Source organism: Asterias rubens, chromosome 1 (genome assembly GCF_902459465.1).
Source record: "Asterias rubens chromosome 1, eAstRub1.3, whole genome shotgun sequence".
In the NCBI taxonomy this organism is placed as follows: domain Eukaryota; kingdom Metazoa; phylum Echinodermata; class Asteroidea; order Forcipulatida; family Asteriidae; genus Asterias; species Asterias rubens.
In genome coordinates this window covers 6,645,532-6,671,761 of record NC_047062.1, presented here as the reverse complement: position 1 = coordinate 6,671,761, position 26,230 = coordinate 6,645,532, and the positions used below count along the sequence as shown (strand labels likewise).

The window sequence follows — 26,230 nt, the reverse complement described above, 5'->3', positions numbered from 1 at the left end:
GAGTCTCACGCCTAATGCGTGAGACTTGGTAGGTCTGAGTATAGTGCTTATTTAACAAATACATTCATTCACTGCGATTTTTGTCGATTCCAAGGAAGAGTTAATGGAAATTGTGTGCACCGATGAAGCATCTAGAAGGGAATTCTATTTTGCACCTTCTATCCTGAAAAAAGGCTTCCTAATTCATGGGAAAGATGTTCACCACAGAAAAGATTTAGGTAAGCTCTGAAACATTACATTGGAAAACAGTTTTGAAAATAAAATCATAAAACACAAAACTGAAAGCAAATTGCTGTGTCTGATCCTGATCGCCCTCGCCTTCCGACTTTTGCTTGATCGCCCTTTTCGAGAAATTGCAGGGTCTGATCGCCTTTTCTGGTATTGCGGGATCAATGCGGAATCAATACGGGGTGCAGTGGAAACGGGGTCATAGTAAACAAACTGTGAAAGAATGGATATATTAATGAGAAAACACACGCATTATCATTCTGGTACACAGTCTAGTGAGATGTCTTATGGCTATGCAATGCGCATTAGCGGTCTTATAAACTGTGCATGTTTTGCAGCAGTCGTGTCAACACCCCACATGTGGTGAGGCACTACGGAGGGTTGCGCGTACAGCGGGCAACTGTTTCTTGGAGTTCCTGTGATCATGGTTCAGTGGCACTGGTCAAAACGCACAACAAACAATGAAGGAATTAAACTCTTTTGAATGGATATGTGCCTAATGCCTTTGTTGAAGACCTTTTCTTTTGATATAACCGACAATATTTTGTAAAGACAGGACAGATTATACTGCCTTATCTCTCTCTCCTGGTGCTCTCTCCGGGCATGGGTCGATGATCGACGGTCAAATAAGGGCCTTCAAAAATACGGCCACAAACAACAATTTTAACAATCTGCAAATGTCATTTATTCGCGGGTGGTTGTCCAAACGGAGTTTCCTTCATTAATTAATGGTTAAAATAAAAGAGTTGTATTAAACTGAAAATAATCTCGCGCAGGTAAACAGGAAGTATCATAATTCCAATATGACCTGGTCAAGCTGAGGCTCATGGTGGTTTTAGTTTTTCCTAACATTCCCTAAAACTGTTTCGGAAGCACTTTGTCTAAACCATCAACTTTAAAACCAAAGCTTGATAACGCAGTCCATGAACTGTATTTCCGGATTTGATGTGGAAACTGCTACTGAACCCATATCTTCAAATTATTGGTTTGTTATCAGTGTTTAAAGCTAGTACTTGAATACGAACCGATCATGTACAAGCTATAAACACAAATACCCCAAGAGCTCATAGCGGTTCCAGAATAGGATATCAGTCCAAAGGTTTGTTCCCTGGCGTTCACTATCTGCGTCCCAGTCAGTCAAACTTTTACGGAAGTGATCAATCACTTATCAGCTAGAAACGATCAATCAATCAACGTCGCCTGTCTATCAGAGATTTTCCTAGTTACAGACCATTCACGGTGTTGACAGTAAGCGTGTGGTGTGTTAATTGCCTGTGAGACGAAGGGGGGGGGGGGGGTTCAAAAGTAGCTCTATGGGAGGGGTACAGTTTACATGATGAAGTATGGGAAACTTACATTACAACATAAATAAACCAACCTAACATTCTCGTTGACATTAGCCTAGTTCCCGCCACCTCACCTACAAATCAAATGCAAGCCTTGTAGTTACACATTTTACTAATAACCGACCTGACAAACATCATCACAAATATATATATATTGCTCTTTGTAATGAGAAAAACAAAATCTAATGAACCAAAAACATGTTGGGCTGTTCTGCCAGACATGCAATGTCATTTGGTAGAAGACTTAAAATTGGCAATCAGCAGAAAATATAAAATAGACAATTCTACATCTGAAACCTCACTTGAATAACGAGTAATTATTGCTAACAATCATCCTTGGAAATGCAGACATCTTAGGAAATTGTGTTTAAATGAGCTGTAGTGTAGAGCAGCCTTATTAGTAGACATTCAAAAATGTGGGTTTTTTTTGTCTCTGAATTTTCTCAGGGTTTGTTGAAGGAATTATTCAGTTGTTTTATTCCTAAATAGATGTAGACATATACAATAAAACTAACCTGTGACAACTCCATGTCAAAAGGTGGTTTATACCTAAATAAATGTAGACATATACAATAAAACTAACCTGTGACGACTCCATGTCAAAAGGTGGTTGTATTTTTTTTAGATGTATAGCCAAAAGTCTCCAACGCCTTTGTCCAGTCCACGCAGGAAGATTAATTTGTAACTGGAATATATACATTCTGGGGAAACACTTCATGCATGAAATGAGTCTCAAATTGTAATATTTTTTAATCCCTCTCTCTCTCTCTAAACCCACATTTTTTTTTAAGGTAATTGTTTCTCAGAATGTTATAGATTATCAACAGCTGCAAGTGCTTCTTGCAAATAAAGTTGTTTAATGGTCATTAATTTTTTGAGTAATTACTAAACAGATAACCTCTCTTATGGACATTTTTTGAAACTATGAATGAATTCTTCTGAACGGAAGCAGAAATACATCTTAGAATGATAGTTAGAGCACGAGCGTATTAACAAATTTACCTTCAAGTAAACGTAACGAGTGTTCATGATGTTAGGAGCAAAATTTGATGCAAACTCACCACTTTTTAATTTAAATTGACTTCTGTAGTTGTAGTTTGTGCATATTCAATTCAACTCAATTCAATTTTAAAAAAATATTAAGAGTTATGGCAAAGAAATATACAATATACAATTATTTAAAAATATAAAGATTATTTGACAAAATAGCTATGAAAATCTATAGCTTAGAAAATCGCAGTGAGCCGGGTGTGATGTGGGCCGTGATCATTGGCGGATCTTTCATGCAACACCTTAAATGGAAGCTTATAACTCTCTCAAATCTAATAAAGATAGCTATTTAAAATTTAAATATAACTTGTTGTAGTCATATTGGCACAAAAAAAGGGGTGGGTGGGAAAAGTTGAGCTACAGATAATCAAAAAGCTATGTTAGCACAAGCGCTCATGGAAATCGTAAAATATGGCGCTTCTGGGCCCTATATCCAACAAGCGCCCATGTGATATTGTATTTATCTTGTTGCTATGGATCGACCAATCAAAAAAAAGAATTTACGCCTACTTGAAGATAAACAGTTGTATAGTATCCCAGCAGCCTTCAAGATGTCATGCTGTTTGTCAGCCAAGTTTTCTGCATTGGACGTTACCTTTTAGTGAATTTTCTAAAACTGCTAAGGAGATTACATGTGTTTTTGTTTACGCGTGATTGCCTCATCTAGAGGATATTTTCTGGACACTTTCTTATCAAATGGCAATTATTTTCTACTTCAAGAAACATTTTTATAGGTCTCATTATGGTAAGATGCTTTATGATAATTTATACATAATTTTCTATATAATATAAATGTACAACTACTAACCTGTGAACACTTCAAATCAATACGTGGTAGCATTTTTGAAACTTCACCAAAATTCTGCAGCAGTTGTGTTCGCTAGGGAAGAATAATTTATAATTGGAAGAAACAATACGAGAAACATTTCCAAGATTGACAATCTTTTGAATCCCTTTCTCTAAAACAACATTCCTTTGGAAGGAATCGTTTCTCAAAATGTAATATATTATCAACAGCTGCAGTGCTTCCTACCAAGTCAGTTTTTATGGTCATTTATTTTTGGAGTAACTACCTTAAGGTACACTCTGTCTAAGTCTCAAGGGTTTCATGATCTTCACAGTTTTATTATGATCCTCAATTTTTAAAGGTCTTGGGTTTTAGTATTTTTGTGGCCAGTAAAGTTGTGTGCCCTGTCATTTTGTCTTTATATTTCTTTTGTTCCGAATGTCTCCTCCAGCAGTGAACTTCATTCAGCCTTGAATTTTGTATTATTTACTTGTTTGAGGCTTTGTATTTTTAAGACATGGACACCTTTGGTAATTGTCAAAGAACAGTCTTCTCACTTAATATATCTCCACATATGCTTAAAATAACAAACCTGTGAAAATTTGAACTCAATTGGTCGTCAAAGTTGCAAGATGGTAATGGAAGAAAAAACACCCATGTCACACAAAAATGTATGCTTTCAGATGCTTGATTTCGGGATCTCAAAATCTAATTCTGAGGTCTTGAAATCAAAATCAATTATTTTAGTGGAAATTATTTCTTTCTTGAAAACTATGCAAATTCATATGAATGGGTTTTAAGGCATTGCATGGTGAGGTATCAATATATATTAAGTTTTTGGTAACACCATGTGTGTATATCTAATATGCTACATGTAGATTTGTTATTCTATTTTCTATTTATTTTACTGTCACTGGGTAGATTTTTGGAATTCGGGAAGACAACTTGGTCCTGAAAACCAATGTAATTGGTGCTGACAGGTGGATATTTCTTTTTGCATGTTAGAACAATACAATTACTTCTCACAATGTTTTATTCTATCAACAGCTCTCCATTCCTCGCTAACAAGTAAGTTTTTATCCTAACAATTATTGAGTCATTACCAATAGTGTCCAATGCCTTTGAATCAGGTGTACTACATAGGTGTTTTTCTCAAAGACCAGTGTATCCACACTTTGTTTGAACCAAAATAGACAATAACAAGCCTGTAAATATTTAAGCTAAATTTTTCTTCTGAGTCAAAAGTATATAGTAAAAAACATACACAAAAATATTGAGGGAAGTTTTCTCCCATTGTGTGCAAACCTGGGAATATTTTCAATCTTAAAAATTGTGTGCACAGCCTTTAGGCCTCCTGTCTCTTTATTAATTTATTTATTGTCTCCGTGTTTTAAATTCAGAAGGATCTCCTGAAATTGTATCTGTAAATTCATGATTGTTTTATGATTGAAAATTATTGAAATAAGCACTTTGATCTTCTACTCTTGCACTGACGACTGTGTCCCCAGAAGCTCATTGAAATATACAAAGACAACCATCAATACATAAAGTTGTTGTTAATATTATATAGATGGATTGCACATAACCGCATTGACCACTAACTTTGATGAAACGATGAAATGTGAAAGGCTATCATTGGCTGAGAGTTGTGCGTAGCGCGTACACTTTTCAATTGTTTATCAACAAAGATGGTGGTCGATGACGCTTTGTACAATCCATCTATTACATGAAAGGAATCAGATAATCCATCAGCATGATAAAAGTCCATCACCAATTGGCCACTTTACCAACTATTTGAATACAATCACACATGATTTCTTCATTTTTATCTCCAAAAACTAAGTAATCCAGCACACATAATTATAACCTGAATTGTACGATCGATTTCCTCATAAAAGATGCAGAGAGGTCTTTTACCATACCTGTAACTCACCTTCAACAAACAAGGGGTGAGAGTCATAGCTGACAAAAAGGTCTGAAAGTTGGATCTGAATTTTAGGAATTAGGCCGATATTTTGGTAACCCCTGGAATTATAGGTTTCAAGCAGCTTTCGAAAACAGTATCCTCAACAGAGGTAGATCAAAGAGCCTAATTCATTAGGAGAAAATAGACAAATATTTGTTTTTCACCAGGCAGGTATAAAACAAAAGGTTGTACCCAGACAAAAGTCTGAAACTTCTCATGCCTGAAAATAATTGGCAGACAATTGTTTCTCCGAGGCTGAAGAGCCTTTATATTAGACCACACGAGGGCGCTGTAACAACTACACATTGATTTAAAGAGGGTATACATGTACACTCAAAATACATGTGAAGTATTCTTAGATATTCTTATTTATTATCAAAAGTAGGAATCAAGTGTTACATTTTTTAAGAGACAACACTTTTAAAGCTTCAGGACATGGATAATTTACTGGTGAGTAATCCTCCTGCTATTAATCACCTTTATTATTGTAATGAAAAGCTTCTTAATTAAGAAGAAAATCACAAAGGAAACTGATCAAACAGACTGAGACTAGGTGCTCTGGCATTCACACATCTGGTGTTGTATTTGAAATATCTTTAAATGCTATTAAAGGCAGTGGACACTATTGGTAATTAATCAAAATAATTATTACCAAAAACCCTTAGTTTGTGACGAGTAATAGGGAGAGGTTGATAGTATAAAACATTGTGAGAAACGGCTCCCTCTGAAATGACATAGTTTTTGAGAAATTAGTAATTTTCCACAAATTTGTTTTTGAGACCTCAGATTTAGAATTTGACGTCTCAAAATCAACCATCTAAAAGCACACAACTTCGAATGACACGGGTGTTTTTTTCTTTTATTATTATCTCGCAACTTCGACGACCAATTGAGCTCAAATTTTCACAGGTTTAGAATTTGACGTCTCAAAATCAACCATCTAAAAGCACACAACTTCGAATGACACAGGTGTTTTTTTCTTTTATTATTATCTCGCAACTTCGACGACCAATTGAGCTCAAATTTTCACAGGTTTGTTATTTTATGCATATGTTGAGATACACAAAGTGAGAACACTGGTCTTTGACAGTTGCCAATAGTGTCCACTGCCTTTTTTGTTACGATGTGTACACAGACAAACCAACATGTGAACAAGCACTGCACAAAATATACACGGTGGGAAAATAATAAAAAAACATCAAGTTTTGTTGTGTATTTATCTATTTAGTAGATATGAATATGTGGAATTTCACTCCAGAATTGAATTATTCGGGAAGCTATGAAATAAATTGCATTTATTGTGGGCAACACAGATCTTACTTCGTTAATTTTTCCAGACTTGATTGGTGACTGATAATGGACTAATCTCTTACTGACAGTTTGGAGTGTGATCATAATTAATTACATTAATCAAAGATGCCAGGTTCCCAACTATTGGCCTATATGACCCCAAATTTTGGATTTAAAGTTTGAAATAGCTCATTGTTTTGATAAATGTGAGGGAGTCAAAAATCTGTAAATCGTTAATGGTATATAATTAAAAACTAATAATGAATTATTGTCAGGATCGTGACACTATCTCACATCCACAGTCTATGTACCACAACTTTGCATGTAAAATGCATTGTTAGTGGCATAGCGCCTATATGCAAAAGTGTGTGTATTTATTAAACTGCCTCACAAGTTTGTTCAGATAATAAACACAGGGGTTGTGGCAAGGGTTAGTTTTTAAGTTGATGGTTCAGAGTGCATCACACAGATTTACTACACTACAGTGTAGAAACACCCTCAAGAACACAAACTAAATATTGGCTCTGTGAGTAAGATTAGGCTAGAAATTTGACATGAATAATCTATGTCTATCGGAACAGAAGATCATTTTCCTGCCGTTTTCCGTGATTTTGTTTTCCATCCCACGAAATGAATCTGTGTAATATCTGATGTATTAAAACCCTTGTGGTTAAAATCTATCCCCCCATACACTGTCACACACAATTGAAAAATCTCACACAGAACATGTGGGACTATATCTGGAGTACTTGAATAATATCTAGGCTTCGTTCACTCCCACGGCGCGGGGTCCATTCAAGACCTGCACTTGAACCCAACCGAGCACAAATGCAAGCCAAGGCCAACCCTCTTCAAGCTTTCCAGCCTTTGCCGGGAGTTTGTTTGCACTGGGAGCTTAAAGGCACCTTGCGCCTGAATGCTGGCACAGGCCCCATGCAAGGCAAACCCGGCCGAGCGTATGATTGCCGACGAGGAAACATGACGCCAGGACATCTCAGCGACAGATCTGGATCACGGGCGACTCATACGGTTTCTGGGGATGATGCGTGAAAGATGCGTACAATCTTTCTTTTTCTCTTTTTTTTTTTTTCAAAAAAAAGGGCAGATATTTCTCTATGTATTGGTTCTTGCGACTGTCATGGGGGGCGGGGCGGTGAAGTGAATAATTTCTAATTAACGGAAGCACTTACAAGATTACAGCAATGGGAAAACAAAATAGTAATTTACTTTATACTGTAGCCAAAATGTAATGGGTATATTCACATGGATAGGCTACAACAGCATTTTAATTTTCTTTACACAAGTCTGCATTTTGTGTACACTGTTCCTAATTAAGGTATGCTTATACATACTTGCAGTAAAACTTCAAGGAAGAGTTATCCGATAGTTTTCAACTACAAAATAGTACCACTAACAAAACCAATAAAGATTTTACACAAGTGAGGAAGTAAACTCCAAATCTGAACATAAAGATACTTATCAGTTTAAACACTGAACAATCTCAAATTAATTGCACTTGCTTTAGGAACCTGGCCAGTTGTAGAGGAATAAGGGTTGATTAACGTTCTATAATATTTGATATTTTACATGAAAAAGCATCCAGGAATGCAATTTATCATAAACAGATCATATGTACTTCAGACATTTTTATGAACACACAGCCAGTCAAAAAGTGAATTTTGAGCTGAGATCCCTAAACGTTTTTATTTTCTATTGCTGACTAGCTGAAAGGGTTACATGACTGTATACAGCATTTTTATTGCATTGTGAGTCAACAAAGGCAATCTTCTAAGATCCAGCAAATTTCTAAGATTCCTGACTTAGCTGAAAGGGTTACATGCCTGTATACAGCATTTTGATTGCATTGTGAGTCAACAAATGCCAATTTCTAAGATCCAAACTGAAAACATTTTGCTGAACACAGACGGCTTTCATACAGGTTCAAGTGTAAATAGTTTCTATTTATACAGAGTTTATCAGGACGAAAGTTTCTGTGATTTGGTCCTAAAAGTTTAACCATACACCCATAAAGGGTTGTCTTTGCTCCTATTTTTGTATTATGTCTAATGGCTGTTCCCCACAAGCCTCGGCTTATTCTTTTCTTGTACTTTACTAATATAAATTTATCCAGAAATGCACGTTACAATTTGTATTGATCTTGATTCATTGGTCATGTTTACTTTTTGCTTGTATTCTATAAATGTATCCAAATAAACCTGTCTTTTCTTATTGTGACTACAGAAACAAATTGAATTGAATATTCATTTTGTTTTTTTACCCATACACCGATGTGTGTTAGCACTGTATACTCGGTACTTCCCGAGTCCTGTGAAAAAATATCACAGGCATGTTACTCGGGTGGGATTCGAACCCACAACCCTTACAATTCTAGAGCAGTGTCTTACCAACTAGGCTACCGAGATTGCCCAGTAGCTAGAGGCAGTTTGAATCCTATGTTTCGGCAGCGGGTACCGCAATGATATAGTAGATGTTAAATTTGCATTGGGGATACAGGACTTGGGGAAGTACTGAGTATCAAGTGCTTACACACATCGGTGTATGGGTAAACAAAAAATAATAATATTCTTTATCCCCGATGCAAATTTAACATCTATTGTATAAATTGAATTGAATTGAATTTATTTAAGGACCAACACCCATGAGACACCACATTGTGTGAATGTGGAAGTTACAATGTTTTTCAGTCAATAATAAATTGTAAATCTTCCTCCTATTTTAAATTTGGGTAAAACCTCCATTAATGCCTTTCCACTAAAAAAAAAAATGATGAAGTCTGTGACTGAAAAGGTTTCATCTCTTCATGTGAATCTGGACTAAATCAACAACCTGACACACCAATCAATTATGATCTTTACCCATCCCAGTAGTGTACTGAATTTGATATGCCCCAGCCCTATATAACGCAATGCAAATCCGTCACTTGTAGAGGTAAGAAGCAGGTATGATGTTACACTTCCCATCGTCCCATACTTAGTCAGTTTCAGTGTTTCCCCTGATAATGAATGTGTCAATTGCAACCACTTTATCTGCTGCAGGTATCTGCCTGGATCAGTTGGACTGACACTGCTAATTTGAAGCTATCAATTATAGACTACTTTGGTTCTATTGGAAATCAATAAATTGACCTTCCAACCAAGTGGAATGACCGGGAATAGATTTGTTGTTTAATAAAACATATTACATGGAGTATGTAGGCCGTGGTGTTATGGATTGGTGTAAAATAATGATGAGCTGATATTACAAAATGTGTGAATTATTTGTGAGTATAACAAAGGTCAAGTTTCGATAAAAAGAAAATATAAAAAAACTGTGCATAATATTCAGGGAATTGTGATCATCCAAGTGATTCAAACTAATGGGCTTGACCGCGTAAACTAAAAGATGATAATTTTTGTATTCTTTCCAACTGAAAAAAGGGGTAGGAGCTAAACCCTATACATGTACATGAGAAATCACAAACTAAAACAGCGCCCTCAACGAGGTCAGTGAAGACCTAACACTGGTTGAGACGTGTACGTTTCGCATGACCTCGTGTCAGTTATGCGCATTTCAATTACTTAACCTAAGTAATGGCGGCAAATTGAGACCAATTTGCTTTCCTTATGTTCAAAACAAGATGTTTTGATTTTCCATCAATTTAAAGAATTTCTGAATGTTCTTCAATCAGCTGGCCAAACCATCAACGAGGCAGAACTCAGATTTGAGTGACAAACTTTTTACTTTTCTGGCAATGTTTACCACTTTTATTCTGCCGAGTATTTTTTGTTTCACTCGGATTGAAATCTTGGCTTCCAATTTCAAACATTTTGATGGATTTTCCTCTTCAAGGGTAAGAAAGAGTTATTTTCAAAACCAAGGACGGGCCTCTGCCATAAAACTCGGAAATGTAAAAAAATAGACTGACATCTGATGCTTCAAAAACAACATGGTCGACTCTGAATGTTTTGATAACTCTTGAAAAACATTGTCAACTTTAAGTTTAAATTTACTTATCCATACAGCATGCACAGGATACCAGGTAAAATAATAATTTATATTATGTGTTATGTGTTGTAGTTTTTTCACCTTTCAAATAGACATAATTTTTCCCCAACTCCCTCTTTATCTTTTCACAACAGTACAGTAAATGAAGAATTAGCAGAATCCATTAAAAAGACTAAACTTCAAATTATTGCCAATAATATCAAATCCCTTGAAGTAAAGTAAGCTGGTGCTTATAGTTGGGAAGCAACAAGGAGGTCAGACCATTTTTGTTGTTGCACTTGGTGCTGGGGTGGATTTCACAAAGAGTTAGGACTAGTCTTATCTCGAGTTAGGACGTGTTATGTTTTTGATATCTCTAACCCTAACCCTTTGTGAAATCGACCCCTGGTCTAACTCCAACCCCAATTGGAAACAAACACAATGTGGAGCGTTTCATTTGTGACAATCAGTGCACATTGTTCCTAATATACAGCTATAACAGGTTGATTTTTATTGTGCTCCATGCTGAAAATAATGTAGCAAGATGGTGAATTGAGAAAGCCTCATAATATTCAGGTAGTTTTCGCTGTTTCCAGAGAACCACAGAGTTTAAGCATTGGCTAGAATCTCTAAAATAGTCGTATTCCCAACAATGATACTACAGCCAATATGGGGACAAGTCCTCATACATAAAACCAAGTTATATGGTTTGTATACTAATATTAAAGGGAAGGTACACTATTGGTTATTGTCAAAGACCAGTGTTCTCACTTGGTGTATCTCAACATATGCATAAAATAACAAACCTGTGAAAATTTGAGCTCAATTGGTCATCAGAGTTGGGAGAAAATGATGAAAGAAAAAACACCCTTGTTGGGCGAATTTGTGTTCTAGCTAGAAGTCTTTTATTATTTTAGTGAGAAATTACCTCTACTTCAAAATCTATGCTACTTTAGAGGGAGCCGTTTCTCACAATGTTTTATACTATCAACAGCTCTCCAATGCTCGTTACCAAGTCAGTTTTTAAGTTAATATTTGTTTTGAGTAATTACCAAACGTGTACCTTCCCTTCAATTGGTAGTGCAAGTACATGTAGATGAGATGAAAGAGTACTAGGGGTTAACCTCATTGTTCTAAGTTTATATAGCAACACCCTTGTATACAGGTTTCCTCAGGCTTGTGAGCTACAGTGATGAAGTTCACTTATGAGACATCCTTGGTTTCATTACCCAAAAATATCTAAAATTAACAGTTAAAAATATTCAAACTGTTTTATGATCATACATACCCACTGTCCCGTCAGGTCCAAACTTGATGATTTTACAGATCCTGCTGTTTGGAATTCTATTGACCGATGGCTCCCAGTAGAAGTCACATCAACGATGGTTCCTTCCTGGGAAGAAGAACCAAATAAAGAAGAAAGAAAAAATTAACTAAAAGCCTGATCTTAAAGACACTGGACACTATTGGTAATTGTCAAAGACTAGTCTTCCCACTTGCCGTATCTCAACATATGCATAAAGTAACAAACCGGTGAAAATTTGAGCTCAATCGGAAGTTGCGAGATAATTAAATGGAAGAAAAAACACCTTTGTGCGGATTTGTGTGCTTTCAGATACTTGATTTCGAGACCTCAATTTCTAAATCTGAGGTCTCGAAATCAAATTCGTGGAAACTTACTTCTTTCTCGAAAACTACTCTACTTCAGAGGGAGCCGATTCTCAAAATGTTTTATACAACCAACCTCTTCCCTTTACTCGTTACCAAGTAAGGTTTTGTGCTAATAATTATTTTGAGTAATTACCAATGAGTGTCCACTGCCTTTAAAATTTAAAACAAAAAATTGTATAACTATCACGTCATTTGTCTACATAAACTGCTTTGCATTTTTATTATAGCTCTACTTCATACTTTCAGTGTGTGACCGAAAGAGAAAGGCTACGGATGGGAACAAAATGTTAGTGTACCTTGCAGATAAATGAAATGAAAGTGTGTGCGACAGAATGTCATAAGCAACATAATGTGCGAACTGAATGTGAAAGTTTTATGTTTTTTCTACCGTACTTAAGTCATTATTTGAAAGTTAAATTCCACGTGGGAACTCATTTCATTGGCGTGACACTATGACCTACTGCTGGGACAACATTTTGTACCTTGTATATTTTAGGTTCAAGCAAACAAACAAACAACAACCAAACAAACAAACAAACACCCAAACCACCCCAAAAATAGTACACAAATAGTTGTAGCAGTTATGAGTTTTCTATGGCACTGAAATCTAACAATAAAAAAATAAAATAAAAAGGAAATGAGCTGATCACATAAGAAAATGCATACCAGTAGTTTTTTTTTTTAATGCAACAATTAATTAACCCTACAGGTTTTCGAACAGCTGACAGTTAAATAAATTTTCTATTTTCCCCCAAAACCTATTGGCTATAGTGTCATTACAAAAAAAAACACTTCCAGTTACAGACAGTATAGAAAAACATGAATGCACCCTCAAAGTTCAATAGCATACACATCATTTCTATAGGCAGAATCCAAACGTATGTCATGCACAAAAGAAATGTAATTAAAACCATTTTGTCATCCAATTTGAAAAGGCTAAAAAAGGAGCTGAATAAAAGGAGCTGAAAATGATAAATTAAAAACAAAACGCACACATGGCCTTTAGATTAGTCAACTTTTGACCCTATCACTTGGGTAATTAAATCCTCACCACGCACGCAGCACAAAAATCTAGTATAGAAACCTTTGATTGTTTCAGCCAGGTTTTTTTCCATTGGTAATTATCCAACGAGTCTATGTCAATCATCTCGACTCTTGATCTTCATTGCGGTGTTAAAATTCAGCCAAGATACATGCTTTACTGCAGGTTAAAGGGTTTGATACCTTTAGTAGATCAAGTTTTTGGCCATGACATGAATCCCTACTCACTGTGAATGAAGATGTATGAAATACAATTTGTCTGTAGAAGTTTCAGCTTTTAAAGTTGTCAAGTTTTTGAGAGACAAAAAAGGTGAAAATCACACAGCAGTGTTTACAGGAATGTCGCGTAAATACGCTGTACATGTTTAAAATGATGATCGTCTCCTGAGATTATTTTCTCAAAAATTATTTGTAGTTTGGACTGAACAAATACAAAATGACTGGAGCAGGACTTGTACACATGACCTCCGGATTAACATACAACACTCATCCAACTGAGCTATCCAGCCCTATGTTGACAGTCTCCCAATTAGTCAATATCTTTGTTCGGGCCAGTCAGAAACCAAATAGTTTTTTTCAATTAGTTGTTTTAATTTAAATCCCTGGTTTTACCGACATCAATTCTTAGTTAGGTACACAAATGAATGCTTTAATGTTATCACAGCACATATTAATGTGAAAGAGAATATATAGACTGTCATAATTACTTTAACAGGAAAACTTGCTCAATGCATTTCCTTTGGGCATCTCACAATCGTTGGAGCCAAACTATGGGCCTTGGATTGTAGTGAACTTCTATCAAACTGGACACATTTTATGATTTTAATGGAAATGGAAGTTTTCTGACATGATCATTCTTATACCTCTGTAAATACCAAGGTTGTCACTGACGACTAAAACTTCCAACGTTCAAAATTTATTAACCAGAGAGGAACGAAAGCGTGAAACCTCAACAAGAAACAAAGTTTGATGATTTGAAATGCTTTAAAGGCACTGGCCACTATTGGTAATTACTCCTTGGCACAAAAAACTTCCCTCTGAAGTCATGTAGTTTTTGAGAAAGTGGTAATTTCTCACTCAAATAACAAAAGACTTCAGCTGATGCCTTTTTTAAAGCATCTGAAAGCACACAAAATAATGCGACAAGGGTGTTTTTTCTTTCATTATTCTCTTGCAAATCGATGACCGATTGAGCCCAAATTTTCACATGTTTGTTATTTTATGCATATGTTGGAATACACCAAGTGAGAATACTGGTCTTCAACAATTACCAAAACAGGTCCAGTGCCTTTAAAGGCAGTGGACACTACTGGTAATCACTCAACATAATTATTAGCATAAAACCTTACTTGGTAACAAAGTTCTTGTGGGAAGGTCGTGGCCGAGCGGTTAAGAGCACCGAATTCAAACTCTGGTGTTTCTGATCAGCAGAGTGTGGGTTCGAATCCCCAGCCGTGACACTTGTGTCCTTAAGCAAGACACATAACCATTGCTTCGCCCTTCGGATAGGACGTAAAGCCGTTGGTCCCATGTGTTGTGTAAACGCATGTAAAAGAACCCAGTGCACTTATCGAAAAGAGAAGGGGTTCGCCCCGGTGTTCCTGGCTGGATTGGCAGCATATTGCACCACAGCACCTTGTAAACCATTATATGGTGCTTAAGGATTAGGTCTTATATCTCAAAATTCGCCCCACTCCTTGTAGCAATAATACCTGGCGCTTTGTATCCTTTGGCAAAAGGCGCGTTATAAATACGGTTATTAAAACATTGTGAGAAACGGCTCCGTCTGAAGTGACGTAGTTTTCGAGAAAGAAGCAATTTTCCTAGAATTTGATTTCGAGACCTCAGATTTAGAATTTGAGGTCTCGAAATCAAGCATCTGAAAGCACACAACTTCGTGTGACAAGTTGTTTTCTCTTTCATTATTATCTCGCAACTTCGACGACCAAATGAGCTCAAATTTTCACAGGTTTGTTATTTAATGCATATGTTGAGATACACCAAGTGAGAATACTGGTCTTCAACAATTAACAAAACTGAGGTCCAGTGCCTTTAAGTAACATAGGCATACATCACAACACAATTGGGTCACCAGTATGCGAAAACCAGAAGTGGTAAACCTCCTGAAATATGAGTGGAAAACCATGGAAGAGTTGAACAAGGGGGTTATTTTGCTGCTACTTATTGAATCAACATTCCGCTGATGACAAAAATTGCTGGTGATCAACAGAGGGGAAAAACCAGCAAAAAGAAACAAACTAAGGATTAATCTATATTACAGAAACATGTTATTACAGAAGGTTCAAATACCATGGAAACATCATATGACTAATAATAACAACAAAGTTTTATAAAGCGCACATATCCACATTAGTGCTCAGGGCGATATTACAAAGACAAACTAAACAAAAAACAAAAACAACTAAAAACCAGTTTAAATACAAAAGAACGGATCTAGCCACATGAGGTGTGTTTTGAGAGATGTTTTGAAAGAGTGAATGGAAGTGGATGTTTTGATGTGAAGAGGTAGTTGATTCCAGAGATGTGGTGCTGCAACAGAAAAAAGATCTGTCCCCCTAGGTACGATGAGATTTGATTTCTTCAAGAAGCTATTTGTTTCCAGGTCAAAGGCTTAGAAGGTCGAGATGGTTTGTAGACTTTAAGCATGTCCAGGATGTAAGTAGGTGCTTGCCCATTAAGTGATTTGAAAACAATGAACAAGAGTTTATAGATGAATCTAGAAGATATTGAGAGCCAGTGAAGATTTAAAAAGACAGGTATTATGTGGGAGTGTTTTGTTAATAACAGTAATAAGAGATGATTCTTATATGGGCCTAGCTTTACTTTGAGGTCCCTATGTGCTTGAGAAAAACAGTGAAAGATAGCAAGAAAGGAGAAAACAAGTTCTCCACACATTCAAACCTTTGCAACAACAAAAACCCTGAAAATGAGAGAACAAAAGAAGCTGAAAAGGCAGAATAAATTAAGATGTGTAGGGCTTGAACTTGGCCTTAAACTATACAACACTTGCCAAAAATAGTTTGAGTTTAAAGGGAACTATTGCCGCAAATCATAGACTTCAAAGACATCCATCTTACATGTTGTTTGTTTCAATGTTTATCTTGTATTGTTCTTATACCCATTCTGTGTTTTTCCAGAGCAAAATTCAAAAGTTGTTGAGGCATAATTTACAGAGGCACCACCTCAATCATATTTAACATTATCAATAAAATAGTCTGTAACCTGCATCTGCAGGTACACATTTTTGTGTGTGCTAGGTCAATTTTTGAGCTTAGCAACTCCATGAAATAACACTGGCATGTTTTTCTTTTGTAAGATAAGGGCATGAAACCATCACAAGAGGGCGCTATTCAAGTTAAACTGTCCTCATCTTAAAGCATCTCAGTTTAGTTGATGGGAATTTTTGCTTTTTTGTTAAAAATTGTTTTAAATTTCTGATAAACATTTCTTGTTGATCTTCCAACATTTTCCACTTCATATTTCATGACGCTCAAGTCTGAATTGTATCATATTAAAAATGTATTTCTGCGGGGTGTTGTTCCTAAAGTTAGTTGTTCCAAGTTTTATTTTCCCCAATGATAAACAAAACCTTTTTGAAAAACAACACACAGTCACACCCGTCTTGATATTTAGAACCCAAAGCTGTTCCCCTGACATCGGTATGTTGGTAAATATATCAGAAACAAATTCCCTGAAGGCTCTACTCAGGGAACAAATTTATTGTCCAGGACCCGCTCAATCTTCACGAAAACAATTTGTTCAAACTGTTGGCTCTAGAAATGGCGGAAACTCATTAAAACTGAGCGATATCTATTTCCTTGAAACGTCAACTCAGTCGTAAATCAACAACATACGCTGCAGTGGTGAATACATTCGATACAGGGCACAGGCATTTGGCAATTCCTGATACAAGATTAGGGTATCCGTGGGTCTAAACTTTACACAAACTGTTATTCTATTTTGCCCGTGGATGAAATCCTACCCACTAGGCCTCAACAAAAAATATATGCACGGGCATGTCCCACTGCAACTTGAAATACTCTGGTTGGAATTACATGGGGAAAAAGCATGGCGACATCTAAGGCCAATTGCTTTGGCATTTGGAAAGAGTTTCACCTCAAGTCATTAAGTAATCCATTCCAACCCCAAACACCTCCAGGGTCTAACTCTACCTTTTTGATACCGTGGCTTGGGCTCCAGCTTAGGGTTCAACATTAAATTTGTTTAAAAACATGCGCTTAGATACAGGGTTTCAAACTGGCGAACGTGGCTTAGTGCTCGTCGTTTAGTTTGTTCAAAAACATGCGCTTATATAAAGGGTTTCAAACTGGCGAACGTGGCCTAACTGGCAAACCCTAGGGTTCGTCGTTTAGGTTTTTTTTAAATATGTGCTTTCGGTACGGGGTTTCAAACTGGCGAACGTGGCCTAACTAGCAAACGTGGCTTAGTGCTCATCGTTTAGTTTGTTAAAAAACATGCGCTTAGATACAGGGTTTCAAACTGGCAAACGTGGCCTAACTAGCAAACGTGGCTCGTTTAGTTTGTTAAAAAACATGCGCTTAGATACAGGGTTTCAAACTGGCGAACGTGGCCTAACTGGCGAACGTGGCTTAGGGTTTGTTGTTTAGTTTGTTAAAAAACATGCGCTTGGATACAGGGTTTCAAACTGGCAAACATGGCCTAACTAGCAAACTCAGCTTAAGGTTTGTTGTTTAGTTTGTCAAAAAACATGCGCTTTCGGTACAGGGTTTCAAACTGGTGAACGTGGCCTAAGTCAGAGCCCAAGCCAAAAGCTATGGTTTCAAAAAGGTCTGTTGGAAGATCCATTAAAGACTTAAAAGACTAAATCTAAAAAGAAAAGGAAAGAATACAAAAGTATGCAGTTTTTACTCACTAAATATGCATCTGGAAGTTGTTTTTGGTAAAATTAGATACATATAGGGGCCTAAAGGCAAGCCCCAAGTTAAAAAGTTCATTAAATAATTGATCCGGACATGTATTTCTTACATCAATGAATTTATGATACAATGTTAAAAATTCATTCCGGCAACATCATGGCTACAACTAGAATCTCGGTCAGTATGGATTATTCACAGAAATATGGCATAAGTTTCGGTGGCCAAACTGCATAATATATTTTGTTTGACCTAAGTTTAGTTTGTAAGACACTGCTGTAGAATTGCAAAGGTTGTGGGTTTGAATCCCACCTGAGTACTATGCATGTGATTTTTTTACAGAACTTGAGGAAGTACTGAGTATCCAGTGCTAAACACACATCGGTGTATATGGGTAAAAACCAAAATTACCATCTTAAAAACCTTAAAAGAAATGCTGTTAAAGCCATTATACACTTTCGGTAAACAGTAATGTCCAAGTCCCACACTTTGTGTATCACAACTTATATATAAATTAACAAACCTGTGAAAATTTAGGCTCGCTCGGTCATCGGAGTCGCGAGAAAATAATGGGAAAACCCACTCTTGTTTCCGCACGTTTCGCCGTGTCATGACATGTGTTTAAAATAAATCCGTAATTCTCGCTAGCGAGAATTTAAATTGTTTTACTGTTTTCCCAAAAAGTGAAGCGTTGCATGGACTAATATTTCAAGAGAAGTCTTTCACCATTACCTTCTGTAAACCCTGTAAATTATTTGTAAATCTGTGAATTTTTTTTAATTTTTTTTTATTTTTTTACCGAAAGTGTATAATGGCTCTAAAGGCAGTGGACACTATTGGTAATTGCCAAAGACCAGTCTCCTCAATCGGTGTATCTCAACATATGCATAAAATAATACCCTAACTCCTCCCATTTGAGATTACCCGATAGAAAACCCTGGAGAGAAAGAGAGTAAAAAAAACAATAATAAATATGATACAAAATCTGTCCCTCTTGCACTAAGCTCCCTTAAGAATACATGTATACTTAAGTACAATCTGGCATTCTCTTAGTGATGCACCACCTTGCCTGTGCGACACTGCAGGCAATACAGTCAAGACTTGTACATTCATCACATAGAGAATACTTCGGAGGGAGTCTTTCAAGGTGCTGAATGCATACATTGCATTATGTCCCAACACTTGCTATTCAAATAAACCCTCCTGTTGAACATATACATGTAGACAATCACACCGCTCTACTGATAGCTGCATGACGTTTACGACAATGAAACTTTTCATATAAAAGGTTATTGTAGAACACAAGTACTATACAACATCTAGCAAGAAAACATACTGCATTGTTTTGTATCAGCCATCCCCTATCCCTTACCACTCGCCCAAAATTATTAGACTCTCAAACGTACAAACTTCAATTTTGACATGCCAACAGGAAACACCAATTACTCCACACCTCTGAAATCAAATAAAAATATAACAAAATTTGAGCATGTCCATTTTGAAAATGAGGAAGACAAACTAGATCGCCGTCATTAAAAAACATACACATCTCAAAAGGTTTAATTAGAAGCCAGGTCAAGGGGAAACTTACAGCATAAGTGTTCGTGTACTCAGAATTTACCCAACGACTAGATCATTAAATCACTCCAGGAGAAACTGGAGCACAAACAATTGCAGCATCTACTCGTCAAGGTTGTCTAGCTGCCACGACCTGGAAAGACGTCCCTAACTTCATCACAACAAAAAATGCGTTCCTTCAGTGACAACGTTTGTAGATTCGGATCTTAGTCGAGTATATATACGGTGGTTTTTTTTTTTCTTCCCCGTTTTTTCTTCTTTCTGTCTTTTATATTTTTCGTCTTCTTTGGCGACCATACGAAATGAGAGATGACAGCAGGATGATGAAGGGCCTTAATCAAGAGAAGGGCTGAATGAAAATCACAGGCAAATGCATCAACCTCGTTCAGTGGAGCGTATCCGTATCTATCTCCAGATGCAGAAGACATGAATACGATGCTGTGCACATACTCAATGTGGGGGGGGGGGGGGTATAGGGGTTACATACATAAGTATGCACCCTGCAAGATTAAAAGTATGGTCGCAGAGTAGGCTATGGGGGGGGGGGGTAGAGTGTTCAAGGTCGCCCGCTAGACATTGACTTTGACTGCAGGGGTTGCCGTGAGGGGTTTTGGAGGGATGGCCATGATAAGCGTGGCCATGCAGGAAGCACAGTGCGACAGGGGGGGGGGGGGGTGGGGGGGGGGTTGGAGAAGGTGGCTCGTTTTATTCCCATATCGCATGTTGCAATAGAAGAGTGATCACCACTGACACGATGAGTGAGGCACAGCCCTATTCGGTTAGCACCCTATGCTACATGTTCATGTGGAGTATGGAAGCAGACATCAACTTGCCTGCATGTAATTAAAGATGACAGAGTTAACACTGTTAGATCAGAAATCTGCATATATTCTAATTATAAAGGGAAATGTGCCTCCTTTAACCAGTGTTAACCAACAATTTTAGGGAAACCAGTATCAAGTGCACCAATTAAGTGAGTAAACTCTTAATCTTTTCCATGACACTTTACATAGACATCAGAGGTGCTTTCAACTGATTATTGGCTTAATAAGCATCATGTTAAACCCTCTATAGTTTAACATTCCGTCAAAAATATCAAGGGTGTAGAAGCAGGGCCCCCAGCTCTTACACAAATGTTATTTTTTTCCCGTCAGCTTTCTCAATTATCAATGGTCATCTTTCATCTTTTTGATTTCCTCTTCTCTTATATTGTTTTAAACCCTAATTTTGAATGGCCTGTTTTAAGGGCCCTGTGAGAGGCAACTCCCCACAACTGTTTCTTCCTTGTCAAACTTAAATGAAGAGTTATTCTAAGCAGGACAATGAATGACAACCTATAACTCAAGTTGTCATGGATTATTTGGAAAAGACTGCTTCAGACACCTACACCAAATGCTGCCCTCTGTTGGTGCAAAGACTACATTCATTTCATCGTTTGGTACAACTGTATACATACTAGGAATTATACCCATAAAGAGATCCACTTTTCATTGAGATATTGGTTTGGTTGAGGGGGGGGGGGGGTAAGCCAAAACCCACAAAGGAGGGCAGTCCATAATAAAAAGGTTTAAATTTTTGCACTAGAATGCAGACCCAAGGTCAGAGATTAAGCATTGGGACATCCACAGTACATGTATACTGACTCAAAAATACCTTAAGCATTGGGACATCAACAGTACATGTATACTGATTCAGTAATACCTGAAGCATTGGGACATCAACAGTACATGTATACCGACTCAGTAATACCTGAAGCATTGGGACATCGACAGTACATGTATACTGACTCAGTAATACCTGAAGCATTGGGACATCAACAGTACATGTATACTGACTCAATAATACCTGAAGCATTGGGACATCAACAGTACATGTATACTGACTCAGTAATACCTGAAGCATTGGGACATCAACAGTACATGTATACTGACTCAATAATACCTGAAGCATTGGGACATCAACAGTACATGTATACTGACTCAGTAATACCTGAAGCATTGGGACATCAACAGTACATGTATACTGACTCAGTAATACCTGAAGCATTGGGACATCGACAGTACATGTATACTGACTCAGTAATACCTGAAGCATTGGGACATCAACAGTACATGTATACTGACTCAGTAATACCTGAAGCATTGGGACATCAACAGTACATGTATACTGACTCAGTAATACCTGAAGCATTGGGACATCAACAGTACATGTATACTGACTCAGTAATACCTGAAGCATTGGAACATCAACAGTACATGTATACTGACTCAGTAATACCTGAAGCATTGGGACATCAACAGTACATGTATACTGACTCAATAATACCTGAAGCATTGGGACATCAACAGTACATGTATACTGACTCAGTAATACCTGAAGCATTGGGACATCAACAGTACATGTATACTGACTCAAAAATACCTTAAGCATTGGGACATCAACAGTACATGTATACTGACTCAGTAATACCTGAAGCATTGGGACATCAACAGTACATGTATACTGACTCAATAATACCTGAAGCATTGGGACATCAACAGTACATGTATACTGACTCAGTAATACCTGAAGCATTGGGACATCAACAGTACATGTATACTGACTCAGTAATACCTGAAGCATTGGGACATCGACAGTACATGTATACTGACTCAGTAATACCTGAAGCATTGGGACATCAACAGTACATGTATACTGACTCAGTAATACCTGAAGCATTGGGACATCGACAGTACATGTATACTGACTCAATAATACCTTAAGCATTGGGACATCAACAGTACATGTATACTGATTCAGTAATACCTTAAGCATTGGGACATCAACAGTACATGTATACTGATTCAGTAATACCTTAAGCATTGGGACATCAACAGTACATGTATACTGACTCAATAATACCTGAAGCATTGGGACATCAACAGTACATGTATACTGACTCAGTAATACCTGAAGCATTGGGACATCAACAGTACATGTATACCGACTCAATAATACCTTAAGCATTGGGACATCGACAGTACATGTATACTGACTCAGTAATACCTTAAGCATTGGGACATCAACAGTACATGTATACTGACTCAATAATACCTTAAGCATTGGGACATCAACAGTACATGTATACTGACTCAGTAATACCTTAAGCATTGGGACATCAACAGTACATGTATACCGACTCAATAATACCTTAAGCATTGGGACATCGACAGTACATGTATACTGACTCAGTAATACCTTAAGCATTGGGACATCAACAGTACATGTATACTGACTCAATAATACCTGAAGCATTGGGACATCAACAGTACATGTATACTGACTCAGTAATACCTGAAGCATTGGGACATCAACAGTACATGTATACTGACTCAATAATACCTGAAGCATTGGGACATCAACAGTACATGTATACTGACTCAGTAATACCTGAAGCATTGGGACATCAACAGTACATGTATACTGACTCAATAATACCTGAAGCATTGGGACATCAACAGTACATGTATACTGACTCAGTAATACCTGAAGCATTGGGACATCAACAGTACATGTATACTGACTCAGTAATACCTTAAGCATTGGGACATCAACAGTACATGTATACTGACTCAATAATACCTGACAAGTTCTGCAACTTCCACAAAGGAGGGTATTACAGCTGCAGTCTTGAGTTTTTCAATTACTTTTCAAGAGCTAATGGTGTTATATAGCTTTAGTTGAAATAAGCAAGATAATAATAAAAACGCAGATGAAAAGTAGATTTTGAGTCTATTATTATATTATCAATAGGGGTTAGTTGGTTACAGAGTAGGGACCTTGATGTTTGACTGTTTCCATAGTATGGCCCTAGCCTTTCCAATATTGGTAATTCTTAAAGACCAGTCTACTCACTTGGTGTATCTTAACAATGCATAAAAATAACAAACCTGCGTGAAAATTTGGGCTCAAATCGTTTCTCGCAGTTGCCAGAGAATAATTGAAGGAAAAAACATCCTTGTCGCACAAGTTGTGTGCTGTCAGATGCTTGAATTTGAGAAACAAGCTCAGGTCTTGAATTCAATTCAAATATTGAAAACTTATTTTTTTCTAAAAAAAAAAAATGTTGCTTCAGAGGGAGCCGTTTCTCACAATTTTGTATACTATAAACAGCTCTCCATTGCTCATCGTCAAGTAAGTTTTTATGCTAGCAATTGTTTTGAGTAATTAACATTAGTGTCCAGTGCCTTTTACAGGAATAATTTTCAAATGTGTACATGAGTAGATGATATTTGCAGTGTATTAAGTTGCCTAAAAAGGGGTGAAGTGAACTCATCTCCAAAGTCGGAAATTGTGATGACTAAAGTTGCCATGACTGTAATTTGATGGTTTTTCTGCTTTTCTATGATGAAATAAAATACAATATAGTATTAGAACATATAATTATTTTGTTTATTACTCATAAGAAGTTCAAGTAAAACAATATGAGCAGATAATAAAATTTAAAAAAGTTGTAGCTGTTGCAAACTGTTTGCCAACCAAAATGGCCCATGATATAGGGGCTTATTTATAAATGCAAACAAAATTCTTGGAGGCAAAATGGATATAATTTCATATAAAGAAAACAGTATTGGGCATATAATGGAACAGTGCCGATACCACATTTGTTGGTGTACTGTAAATAAAAAATAAAAACTCAGTCCTTTATCATTTCTGTGTACTTTCTAGGACCTTTTGATCACTGGACACTGATTCTATTATACACACATGAATACACCTGTATACCTGTTTATGTGTGTGTTGCATTGCAGTTTGACCATAGAGAAAGGCTTTTACTGATTCTATTATACACACATGAATACACCTGTATACCTGTTTATGTGTGTTGCATAGCAGTTTGACCATAGAGTTATAAGTTTGTACACAAGTTTTTACGTACATGTGCAGTATGTGTTGGTACAAGTACATGTACATGCAGGCATGCAACTGCCCGATCAAAAAAAAAAAAGGGAAAACTTTTCGAGACCCACAATGGTACCCTAAAAAGTGTTGAGGTTTTTTATGCTCTTAGGATCAATCTTAGCATGTATGACAAAGACAAAGTGAAGTGTTGCACCGTAATTCTAAGGTGGCAAAGCATCGGGAGTTGATTAAGTTGAGGAAAACTAACTATTGTTTCCCAGGTAATTATGAAATTTGCATAAAATTATTATTCCCCCCCCCAAAAAAAAAAAAAAAAAAAATCAGATTTATTTTTTTTTTTTTTTTTTTTTGGGGGGGGGGAATAATAATTTTATGAAAATTTCATAACTACCTGGAAACAATAGTTAGCTTTCCTCAACTTAATAAACTCCCGATGCTTTGCCGCCTTACAATGTTCGGTGAGAGCCACTTGTTCCCGCTTGCCGTCTTGCACATCACACAATGTGCCATTCCTGGCTTGTCCACTTTCCGGACGGTTTCTTTTGGATGTCATTTTGACGGACGTTTGAAGATGCGACTGTTTCGTAGCGCAATGTGAGACTCGCAGTATACATGTACGTTTGGTAACTAACTCACACACACATACATACATGTACAATATGTGTATACTATTGCAAAATAGCGGGACCAGACGAAGACATGACCTTAGACTCATTTCAAGGCTGTATAATAACTTGGTTTAGCACACAACTCGCCTGCGCCACGGGGTGCGTTCCACTGTTCCAGATTTTTCGACCGTACACACGGCTATTATTAATGACCGCACAGTGTGTAAACGTATGCATTGCTTGCTGTGGGCTTTAGATTGACCATGCGGTAGAATGGATTGCGTATGCATTGCTTGCTGTGGGCTTTAGATTGACCATGCAGTAGAATGGATTGCGTGCCGCGGCAGAGGCCAGACCATGCGTTACGATGCATTGTTGTAAATTGTCTTAGGCCGTGTCCGAAACGGCGACTTCGGCTACAGCTACGGCTAGATCGCGCGCGTCTGCCTATTCTTCAACGCTGGTAGACGCGCTGATCTAGACGTAGCTGTAGCCGAAGTCGTCGTTTCGGACACGGCCTTAAGATCGCGCTAACCGCGGAATGTTTTTCTTAGCGCTAATCATTTTTCACGCGGAAGAGTTGCATGCCTGTCATGTAGTAACTAGTGTGAGAAGGTTCTGGTTTAGACAAAAAAGCCGCCTGAATGGTGCATGAATCTATTTGAGACTCTGGATTTATATTGGTGCTGACTGCCCTGACACACAAGAAGACAAATTTCAGTGAAATCATGCCTTTTTGAACTGGGGGCGTGGCGCAGAGTTTTTGCCTGCATTTATACCATAGGAGCTTTGGGTTGGTAAGCAGTCAGCAACGGCTAATTTCTATTTTCTCACAAACATAAACATTGAACACTGTGTCAGGA

General features: G+C 37.2%; 1 protein-coding gene across 1 annotated transcript in view; it reads right to left on the bottom strand.

Annotated features, from left to right (window-relative positions):
* LOC117295371 overlaps positions 1 to 23,502 on the bottom strand; it is a 44,494-nt gene extending 20,992 nt beyond the window's left edge. The window contains exons 1-3 of the mRNA XM_033777984.1: positions 23,479 to 23,502; positions 21,799 to 23,142; positions 11,944 to 12,044 (exon numbers count right to left, since the gene is read on the bottom strand). Coding sequence (XP_033633875.1) covers positions 11,944 to 12,044; positions 21,799 to 23,103 — 1,406 coding nt within the window. The 5' untranslated portion in view covers positions 23,104 to 23,142; positions 23,479 to 23,502. The remainder of the gene's footprint in view (positions 1 to 11,943; positions 12,045 to 21,798; positions 23,143 to 23,478) is intronic.
* Between the last annotated feature and the right edge of the window lie 2,728 nt (positions 23,503 to 26,230).